Raw genomic sequence first — 12,339 nt, forward strand, 5'->3', positions numbered from 1 at the left:
GAACAGCCGGCTGCTGGCAAGGCGGTCCAACGGGAACACAACTAAACGGGCTACAGTGGTACACTCAATAATCGCTTTCCTGGCGTCTTCAGCTGCTGCACGGTGTGCGGGCTGCTGAATCCGCCATCTTAGATCGGCTTCTCGTTACTCTCTCTCGTTCTGCTTCTCTCTCGTTCTGCTTCGCATCACACACTGACTCGCGGACTACTTCCGTTTCTTATATATACACCACCGAACGTAGCATCCGGGTCACGGACACACCCCGGATATACTACGTCATCAAACATATGCATAAACATTACAAGAATAATACATACACTTCATAAAACGTACAGAAATAGTATAGAAAATAACAAAGAAATAACTGGGGCAAAATAGGGCTGGTTTGGGGAAACTAAAACTGGCACTAAACTGTGGGCCTTCACAACACCCACGATTCATCAAAATTGGGCCAATCAGTGTAATTTTGTAAATGCCGCATCTGCATGACAAGACGCATCATTCACCCAAGTGTTGTCAACATTGTCCCAGTGGTGTCTGAGATAAAGTGTGTGACATACAAACAGACATCAAGGGGGAAAAAAGTAATTCTTCCTTCTGGCTTTGTGACTGACAATGGCCCCTGGTCCTAGCATAGATTTGTTTTTCTTATAATGACTGATGTATAGATGATTCAATTACTGAGACAAATGTACTTGTTGTAAGTCGCTTTGGATAAAGGCATCTGCTAAATGTCTGAAATGTAAATGTGCGACATACAAACTGACATAAAGCGTATGACATACAAACTGACATAAAGCGTATGACATACGCACTGACATAAAGCGTATGACATACAAGCGTTGACGATGGACAGAGACCAATCCATAGTCCCCTGTTTACAAATTAAAACAAATAAAATCACAGATGTGTGTAGCCGAATCCCAGGAAGAGGAATTGTGCACGGAGAGTCGGGTCTCATCTCTGTCAGAGCACCAGACCTGCTCTCCTCAGCTGATGCAGAAACGCAGGTGGCTCACATGTTTTCATTAGCCCTGATGTTGTTCATTTCACACTTTAGCGCAGTGACAGCAAATGGAGGACGAGAAAGTGCACTGCATTGATATGCAAAGAAGGACAGCAGAATCCAGAGAAAGGGAAACAGTCATAATGTTATCGTATGGGTAAGGAAAGGATTACTGACCGAACACTGCATGAATGTGCTCTACCTTCTTAAAAAGGTGTAGCGAGAAGTGGAAATGTGGTCTCCATGGAAACCAGCTTTGTTTGAGAGAGGCTTGGGGTAATGAGGCAGATTTGCCCTGTGTGCGAGCGTGCACACACACACACACACACACATACACACACATACAAACACACACACAATATCTCTCAGCTATAACTTTCAGGGCAAGCAGCTCCGCAGTAGGGTGCCATGGGGACCTGCTCTATCCCCAGGGGGTGATACAGTAATGCAGAGACACCCCACCGCCCTCCCTCCTTCCCCCTGAGACTCACAGCTGTGGTGATGATGCAGAGAGGGAGGGTACAATGGGCTATCCTGCCGGGAGTTCATCGGATGAACATGATGAGACAGAATATATCAGAATAGCAATCTTGCAGGTCTAAAAATAGAAATGCTACTGTACAGACATTACAATACTGTACCATCCAATGTATGCATTGCTACCATTGTCAAACCAAATCGACACAATACACAACCAGTTGACTGCTGACTCTCCCACCACCCTCCCTGACCCCCATTCCAACCCCCCACGACCCCCAAGTCATCCTCTTACATCTTTCAGTCCAATCACTGATTCCGTCCTATCCTCCACAGTCACCAGCATGAACTCAACCTGCGCCTTGGACCCCATTCCCTCCTCCCTAGTCAAGGCCTGTCTCCCCACACTCACCCCACTCATCACAAACATAATTAACTCCTCCCTGTCCACCGGCCTTGTCCCCCCTGCCCTCAATCTCGCTGCTATTACCCCCATACTTAAAAAACCCGGTCCCGACCCTGACACCCCCAACAACTACCGGCCCATTTCCAATCTCACCTTCCTGTCCAAAATCCTCAAGAAAGTTGATGCCCAACTCAAATCCCACCTTGACTCCAATAACCTGTATGAACCATTCCAATCTGGCTTCCGTTCCAAACACAGCACCGAAACAGCACTACTAAAAATCACCAATTACATACTCCTCTCTGCTGACTCTGGCCACCTCACCATTCCATCCTCCTCACCCGTCTCCAACACATTGGCATAACCGGCACCGCCCTCTCCTGGTTCAAGTCCTATCTCTCAGACAGACATCAATACATCTCAATAAATAACTGTACATCCTCCACTGCCAGTCACCCACGGTGTCCCCCAGGATTCAGTCCTAGCCCTCCTCCTCTTCAAATTCAACAAGTTCTTCAACGATGTCGAGCTGAAACCGCAGGGTTCAGGGAGAGACAACCTAGCTCCCTGGGAGAATCATATGATTCTTAATGGAAAGTTCAGTAGCTAGATAGCCACAGGAACGCACTACAGTAAACGTCAGGCATTCATTCAATTGTCACTTTATTTTGTTGTTGTTGTAGTCTCAGTTGCGGTTACTCCTGGGGGGTATTCCATCAACGTTGCTAAAGGAAATTCCAGAATTCTTTTTGATAAGTCTCGCAAGATTTACCAAAAATAAGCCTGGATTTTCCTTTAGCAATGTTGATGGAATACCCCCCTGAACTTCCACTCTGGGATCAATAAAGTATCTACCTATATATCTATCTATCTATCTATCTAGTCTGTGAGTGAAGAGTGGAAGGGATAAAATGGGACCACTTGCAGCGACCTTTATAGGCCGGGCAGTAGGCGGGGCTACCTGCTCACAAGCATCCTCAGCCTGTACAGGTGGTTGAATTGGGCTTTTCAGCGAATAGTTACACAATAATGCACTAGTGTGACCATGAGTAAGGCACTTAGCCCTAAGTTACTCCAGGGAGTCTGTCCCTGTAATCTCTAATTGTAAGTCGCTTTGGATAAAAGCGTCTACTAATGGTTCAAAAGTAATGTGTGTCCCCTACAGAGGGGTCGAACCAAGTCAACTGATAGAGAACATAATATGTTCAATATTCTCGGCAGTCAATAAACTTACACCTCACATTCCTTTGTCATTGGCCAATACCTGTTGAATTGTCTGTGCTTTTGAAAGTATGCACTATACTCTATAAAACAGGAGCAGCAACGGACCACCACAGCAAACAGCTCAAAGGAAACCTCAAGAGAAAAAAATATAATCTCGAGCCTCCGGGCTATTCATGGAATAACATTGTTAGATGAATGGTGCAAAGAAACCTGTAAGGATATCGAGAGGCAGAGTTGAAAAAGATCCCCACACAAAGAGATGCACAAGGACATTCACCGTGCAGTGTTATTTATCCAGCTGACACAAAGAGAAGGATGCCTCAAGGAATCTCCCATCTCATGTCTGTCTGACTGTCAGCTACAGCTCAAAAGCAACTGCAGGCTCTGAGGAGTCAGGAGCACAGTGGCCGTTGGCTTTCCTTACCATGATCAAGATCATCTTAGGCAAAAACATTTGTCAGCAAAAAATGAAACTAAAATAAAATAAATAGATAAACTTTGGCTTTTGTTCAGTCCACAAGTTTGCATAAGGACTGTCAAGTCTTGGGAGGTTAGGACAATCTAATCTCACCCACCAGCCAGTTGACTCTCTGATGAGCCTTCTGTTTTCCCAGAACGGGACTTGACTGGATGGAACGTGGAACACCACAGTTTGAATTATTTGCCAACTCGTAGTCAATTAAATCCAGTGGCTGTTTCATCCACTCCTGCCATAGGCTTTGAGTCAAGTCCCATTCTGAGGTGCAGGGAAATCAGAGGGCTCAACAGAGAGGGAATAGGCAAAACTAGACACGTGTTGGTCGGGGAGAATCCCCTTACATTCTGGAAGCTACAGTATGTTCTCTAAAACATTGAATGACTAATGTTGCATACATTGATCGCCGCCTGTGCATGTCTTTGATGGGGTATCCAATCAAATAGGAAAAACTTAAAAACGGTATACTGTAGATTATGAGAAAATATGCATATCTACTTCATAGAAAATACATTTTGTGAAATCCTACTTATTCAATCCATGGTATTGGGACTAACTGAAACTTTGCTGAACAAAATTACCAATTTAGTGGCTATGCTCACTAATAATAGTAGTGCTCACTAATAATAGTAGTGTTGCACAGAAGCATATTGGAGAACTGAATGTGGGCAGTTTACTTTACTGTTCTAGACAGTTTATCACTAATAAAATAACTAAATATTCTATAACCAAAATATTCTTCCAAACATAACCATATAGACAAGAATCCTGATTAAAGGGTAATTGAAATATTATAATTGTTTTAAGAGACTGTTATAATGTTGATATTTACAAAAAAGCAAGATTTCCAATTCAATTATTTCTATACAAATTATGTGTGGAGGACCCCTTCTGATCTTCTTGACATGCCGTCAACAATAAGACAAAAGTATGATAGCTGCCCACAGAATTTTTAATTGGTCTAGACAACTTTTTATATCATGTATCAAATATCACTATTTGTACTTTGTGCTAAAATGCATTTCGTTGTCTAGTACTTGTACTCTGTAATGACGAATAAAGATGAATCTAAATTTACCACTTTAAATGTAAAAACACATGCATTCTCACTCTCTGTTCTCCACAGTGTGAACCTAAAAAAAAAGACGAAAAAAAGCTAGTATCATTGAAGAGTCTGACAAAGGTCCTTTCCAGGGCTTCCTGACATCAGAGGGGCCATTCTAATTCAGATCTGCTACACTTTTTTCTTTCACCAGTAATGAACTAGAACCAGGGGGTAAAGACCTTGTACAAGACATCTCTTTGAAAAGATATAAGAAGATGAAAGCAGTCAGGCCTCTTCTCTAATTTTCCTATCACACTCATTGACTCACTTTCTCACACACACACACACACACACACACACACACACACACACACACACACACACACACACACACACACACACACACACACACACACACACAAAAGACCAATCAGGGTGTACTTGATTGTAGATGACACCCATTAAGATATGTGGCCACATGAGCAGTTACACACCTAATTACAAGAGACTGTAATATGTATTTTACTGTGCATGAGGAAGTAACGTGGAGCTGTGCTCTCTCTGTATACAGTATGTATTATCTAGCTCTGTACCTAAGCTCCATGGAATCAATTACATTTTTTTGTATTTTCAGGATGTTTTACTGTCATGGGGAGCGAGTCAAGATGATTGACGGGGCCATTCATATGCACTTAGGATTGAGCCCTTGCTTCAGACGTCCTTGGTGAAGCCTCAAAAAATACATCTAAACACCTGACACCTCATTTATCATAAACTACAAGAAGAATAGGAAGTGACAGTGCCATCTGAATTGGAGGAGACAGACACGGAGAGACAGGCACAATATGTTTCAGCAGACGGGGTCTCACCGCATGGCCTCTCTCCTCTCCGCATGCACACCCTTCCCCCTGTCCCAATGATCTGTGTGTGTCAACTGAATGATAAGCAACACACCAAGACTCAGATGAGGATCAGTGCAAAATTCTCCCTGTTCAGCATCAGCATGGACTCTGAGAAGAGCCTAATCATAATAATCAATACCCTGAGAACTCTGGTGGTAAGGTAATCTGGTGATCATCAATTATGTGGTCAAATCTACAGATTCATGTCATATTAGGTCATATCAATACTCAAAAGGAAAGGCAGGATCTCAACAATGAGTTTTACATTTACATTTATGCCATTTAGCAGACGCCTTATTCCAAAGCGACTTACAATCGATACATTTGACTAAGCAAGTGAATCATCAATTCACCAGTCGTAGCAGGAAGAGTAATCTAGCTCAGGCCGGGGGCCATTGGTAGTCGTCGTGATAGAAGAAGAAAGACATATATATATATATATCATTTTAAACACAGGAGATAGTACGGGGGGGGGGGGAGTAGAACTCTTAGGAGACACAGTATGGGGGAAGCAGGTGTCTCAGGAGGCACAGTGCTGGGGAGTAGTAGATGTCTCAAGAGGAGCAGTTAAGGTGTAACCTGAAGAGATGGGTCTTCAGTCTCCAGTTTTGTTGCAAAAGCTAAGGTCTATGTTTTGTGAAATTGAGTTTCATACTAAGGCATGCTTCAAACTTATTGATGGCATAAAAAAACACTTTCCCTTCATTTCAATGCAGTGTGTGTTGTTGTATGCAAATCTAGATTCCCATAGTGACTACAGTACAAGCGAATGGGATGGTATCATAACCACAGCGAATGTATTTATTTTTTCAAATATTAAGTAAACACTACAAAATTATAAAAACACTAAAGGTATGATATCCCTATAAGAAAATGTGTAAAAAAATAATAATATTCATTCATAGGGAGTATATAAACCGGGCCCACATTTGCAAAGAGTGTTTACCTGTATGGAAGCTCAGGCGGGGTTCAGTGAGCTTTGTTTCCAATGCGGCTGTAATAACAGCGATTAAAAATGAAACACTGACCTGACTGTGCGCTGGCTCGTGTGCACATTTTTAATTAAAAACTCTTTTCAAGTCGAGAAAAAACTTCCAGCACAACCTTAACGGACGTCTTTGCCAATGTGGTGCATTCCAAACATGTTATTACCACAGAGGACAGGGCCTACAAATACAGAAGACTCAGACTGCCTGAAAAGATGTCATGTATAAACCTCCGTCTCTGGAGTTGCAGTCACCACTATATGAACCAGTGGTGTACACTAGTATAAGGAGGCAAACAAGGCTACACAAGAAAATAACAAATATACAGTATAAAGGTTTAAGGGGACATTGCAAAAAATGTGTTTGAGCTGACACACGCTTCAATTTTCAATAGTCTTACAGTAAGATTATTTTGGTTGTTCTGTGAATCCTCTTGCTTGTTTGGCTGTGCCTGAAAAGAGCACCCCACACCACCCCCTGTTCCTCCCATATCATTGCGTTTCTCCCCTGTGAAGTGAGGCATATGAGTCACCACAGTGCACCCCCACTCATGGCAAAGGAGGCTCCAGAGAGATAGCAGTGACAGGAATCATAATTTGCTACTGTTCAGAGAATAACGGAAGAGGCAGGGAGAGACAAGACGCACGCACGCACGCACACACACACACGCACACACGCACACACACACGCACACACACACACACACACACACACACACACACACACACACACACACAGTGGGCAGGAGGGAGGTAAGGAGAGGGAATAAGAAGGAATAATCCTGTGTCAAGAAATGGCTGACTGTATACAAATCTCAAATCTCAATGAATGTGTTGATATGTGATGTTGCTGCAACTATTTCCCCGAGAAATAAACTAGAGGGGGAATCTGGCTCATCCTCTCCTTTTTCACACAAGCACCAGTGTAGAGGGGACTCTTGACTTGATACCATGAGGATCGGATCACTGGTGCAAGGAAACACAACTTTGTCAATAATATTTTTTTATGTACCAAAGTGTAACAACCAAACATAATTTTAATCTGGACGCATTTGATTTCTGACTTAAAAGATCTTCTGGCTAAATGGAGGGATGCTGTACTAGCTACACCTGTCTACAGCTGATGCTGTACTAGCTACACCTGTCTGTATTATTCTGTTGGTTGGTGGTGGAGGGGAGGGGGTGGAGAGAGGGGTGGGGGGATAGGGATGGGGGTAGAGGGATAGCTGAAAATCTAAATGTATTAATCAAACTGTTGTATTGCCTATAACTTGATGAGGTTGTAATAATAAAGAAAAAAAACTATTATTATTTATTATTATTTTAAATATAAATGACATGAATGTTGATAGAGGGGGCGAGACACATTTGACACCTCCAGACAAATCCATATCAGGGATATGGCAACCTCATTAGCAACATGCAAGGCACAATTCAAGCAGAACTGTTAAAGTTACTATTGCATTGGGCATAGTGCCATACTGTGGTGCACACATGATCTGCAATATAAAACCATACTTCATTGACTTGTTTGGATATGGGCTTGAATATAACTTAGAAATGTAGGAAATACACCTCAAAGCCAACAGAGTATTCATCTGTGTGATTTGGGGGTTTATTTTAAGAGAAACCTGACACACAGTCATCACATCCTGTGTACTGTATTGTATTGGAGATGGAGACCATGGTCAAGGTGTGAGTTGAGGGTGTTGAGCCTCACCTCTGACACTCGCTGGCATGCAGGACTAGGTCCTGGTTGTTCTCGGCGCTGACAGTGAGCTCATGTTCCGTGGAGTTGAATACGTCCAGCAGAAGGTGGCACTGGCGGGTACTGTGGAGAGAGAACCAGAACCGGTCAGGTCCAAAACTCCTGTTAATTCACAAACGTACAGTACATGGACTAATACATTGACAAACATTAAAGCTACTGTCAATGGGTCTCTAAAAATGTAGTTCTTAAAACTGTTCTGCAGCATCACAAATACATTTTTCATAATATATTAGCTATAAACACACACACACACACACACACACACACACACACACACACACACACACACACACACGCGCACACACACACACACACACACACACACACACACACACACACACACACACACAAAAGGCATACGAGATGAAGAAGATAAACAGTGAGGAGCACTCATCAGTTCTTGTCACAACATCAAAGGTGGCGGTCCTTTCATCAGGCACAGTGGGCTGCTTTTCACATGCAGATTCTGAGTGCCCATTTGTGACTTAGATCAAGGAAAAGGAGGAGAGAAAAGATGCCCTGTTTCACAAGGTAAATTCTCCACACACACCCCCCCCCCCCCCCCAGTCTCCTCTTCTCTATATAAGTCAGTCCGTCTTCTCAAAGGCAGGCAAGCTTATTTAGAAATAGAAACTCGGAAATCATAGAGTTGCCACTTGAAGTAAATAAAAAGGAGTACCTATCTAAGATGATAACAGATACAACTCTTGAATATCGTCAATGTAAGATGGTTTGGATACAAATCAGCTGAAATCAAGGCATTTAGAATGAATAGTCATAATATTTGTGTCTTCTTGGTAGCACAAACCACAATGCATCTTAAAATCTACAGAGCTTTGTGGTTCTTTCAAGTTTAAGCCCTTGCTCTTTCAGAATTCTGGCTGTGGTGCAATGAATAAGACTCACTGCAACCTGGTCTTACCATGCCCTAACTGTAATACTCTGGCTAAAACTGCTGGCTCCTCATTAGCGAAAATGTGGGAAATTCACTTCGAAGAGAGATACTGAGAACAACATCGATCTAAAAGACAAACTATCACCCATGTAGGCAAAGTGAAGGGACTCTTATCTGCTAACCTCCTTTCCAGACCACAAACCTTCCTTGTCCTCCCATCTACTGCCTCCTAAATCTCAGGGTTAATGGAGGCTTAAGTTGAGTTTACCCAAGTCCCTAATAAACTGTAGAGGCAATTAAAGAAGCATATTTTTTCCAGGGGTACCCATGTTTCTTTAATTGGCTCTGTCTTTGTTGGAGGACATGATTAACGCGATGAGCGGGGCTGATGATTTATATGCCGGGCAGTTTAGCTGCGGTGATCAATCAAGGCACACAGCCACAGTAGCTGGGATTTGGAAACGCAGGCCTACTCCTCAGACACTAAATAGCCCCAACGTCACAGATAGGGGTCTATGCATGTTAATGTCCGTTGCCAATCTGATTAGTAAACTGGAAAATATAATTAGTATGCAATATGATCAGCAGCCAAGACCAGTATGAAGTGGACAGCAGATACTGTTCATTGACCAAATTGTATTACCACTACTAATAAGTATGTCAAAGAACAATAGTTGGACTTGCTGAAGCAAGACCACTAATTAATACAACTCATTGTTTGTGAAATGCCCATAGCCTACTGAACGGAGCGCTTTTAATTGCACAAATGATATCGATGAGACAATTGGCAGAATATAGGTATAGTATAGGTATATATATTTCTGCCCAAAGGCTATGTTAAGGAGACTAATGCAATGCGATTACTGTGAGAATGGGTTAGGGTGGCAGGAGTATTTACATAGGCTAGCCTACCGTACCATTTCTATAGACATTCAGCTGAGCCACTGAATAGGGAAAAAGATCTAAGATCTAAGCTGAATAAATAATTAAACGCTGCCAATAAGGTTTGATACTATATGTCTCCATTTTAGTCTTTGAATCCTACATTTATTTCATGGTACAGAGTGAGTCAGACCTCAAAGTTGCCCGTGGTGTTGCAAAGTTAACACAAAACTGGCTATGTTAATAAGTGACTGCTAATAATTAGCTTGTAGGGTATATACTGTATATATCCCTAAATTATTCATCAGTAGAATATCAAAATAACCATGTTGTGTACATCTTAAAGGGGAAATCTTGGATTCAAACAGCAGATGCAAGGAATGACCATGATCAAAATGAATGTTTTGACCATGTTTTGGAGCAACATTAATACAGCATCTGTTTACAAACAATCCCAGCTAGCAGGGAATGTTCCCACAACATTGGCTAACATTCCCTACAAGTTCTGCTAATGTTTTAAAGAAAACGTTTTCATCTAATGTTCAAAGAGCATTTTAAGGATGTTTACCATTTCAAATAATGTTCCTATAACGTTAAATGTTAACAAAGTAAGAACGTTTTAGGTGCAACATTCTGAGGATGTTTTGGGGACATTGTTTAGGTAACAGATTATAGAATGTTCTTTTATAAAATGTTCCCACAATGTTACATGATAACAAAGAATGGACATTTTCAAAGCAACATTCGGATAATGTTTTCAGGATGTTATTGATGCCTCAGATCACAAAACGTTTTTTCTAGAATGTTCCTGTAATGTGATATGTAAACAAAGGAAGAACGTTTTACCTGCAACATTCCAAGGATGTTTTGGGGACATTGTTTAGGTAACAGATTATAGAATGTTCTTTTATAAAATGTTCCCACAATGTTACACGATAACAAAGGAAGAACATTCCCAGCTAGCAATTTTTTGTTCTAAAAATGTTCAAAGAATGTTACCTAGAATGTTCTCGTAATGTTTTCAGCGGGAAGTTTTCTTTAAGTTCCCAGAATGTTCTAGGATAATGTTCTCTAAAAACATTTTTAAAATGTTGTGTGATAACCTTCTTAAAATGTTAAGTGACAACATTGCTAGAACATTATGCCCTAATGTTCTTGAAAATGTTTTCAGCGGGAAGTTTTCTTTAAGTTCCCAGAATGTTTTAGGATAATGTTCTCAAAAAACATTCTACAAATGTTTGGTAATAACCTTCTTAAAATGTGAGTTGACAATATTGCTAGAACATTACACCTTATGTTCTCAAAACATTTTCAGCCTAAGTTTTTTGTTTGTTCCCATAATGTTTTAGGATAACGTGCTCTAAAAAACATTCTAAAAACGTTTGCTTATAACCTTCTTAAAATGTTTACTGAAAACCCTGTTAAAACATTATGCCCAAACATTCTTAAAATGTTTTTGGGATGTTATTAAAAATTCAAGTTTCAGACTTGCACCAATAACCGAGGAGGCTGAGGACGTGGCAGACCAATCAAACGACTCTGATTAGATTTCACGCCTGACTGAGATGTTCAGTGGTCGGGCACAGGTAGACGGTTTTAGTTGAAGACAGCACAAGGGAACGGGACACTGTGGATTAAACGGTAAGGTTACAATAACTGTTTTTAATTGATTAACGTTACTTTGTATGGATACGTTTACTTTCTTGACCACAAACTAACCGTTAATGCGAATAACGTCGAGCGTGTGTGTTGTCAGAAATTGCTAGGAAGCTGGGCGCAAAATTAACTTTTATCCACCGTCCAAATCGACAAATTGGTGAACGTTCAGATTTGACCAGCCACTCAATAGATTAACGTCATTGTTGTTGGTTTTTTGGCTGGTGAGTGAAGCAAATCTACCAGCCCAAAAGTTTGGGCCAGGTTTGGGAGCTAGCTAGCAAGCTATAGCAATCTAGCTAGCACAATTACTAGCATTCTACATGTCTATTTTACATGGATATTACTTGGTTATTTACAGTAATTACTGCATAATTAACGGCCTGTAATTTAAAGGGCTACCAAAAAGACTTCTGATGAATCAGAAACTATTCTGATTTTAAATACTATTTTTGTTATAATGCAGGTGGATAATACAGGTGGACCATCCATGACTGAGGACAGTGATACAGGTGGACCATCTGTGACTGAGGACAGAGTTCAGAGTAAGGATGTGTCCAGGGATGATGTTTAAGAATGTGTCCAGGTGCAGCAGCAGGACTTGAGGGGAGCAGA

At 41.3% G+C, this 12,339-nt stretch overlaps 1 protein-coding gene across 1 annotated transcript in view; it reads right to left on the reverse strand.

Moving 5' to 3' along the window:
* Positions 1–12,339, reverse strand: part of trappc9 (trafficking protein particle complex subunit 9) — a 203,413-nt gene that overhangs the window by 76,000 nt on the left and 115,074 nt on the right. Inside the window, exon 18 of the mRNA XM_080532446.1 lies at positions 8,241–8,351. Within this exon, the coding sequence (XP_080388572.1) occupies positions 8,241–8,351 (111 nt within the window). The remainder of the gene's footprint in view (positions 1–8,240; positions 8,352–12,339) is intronic.

The sequence above is a fragment of the Nansenia antarctica genome, assembly GCF_963989245.1.
Source record: "Nansenia antarctica genome assembly, chromosome: 5".
Classification (NCBI taxonomy): Eukaryota; Metazoa; Chordata; class Actinopteri; order Argentiniformes; family Microstomatidae; genus Nansenia; species Nansenia antarctica.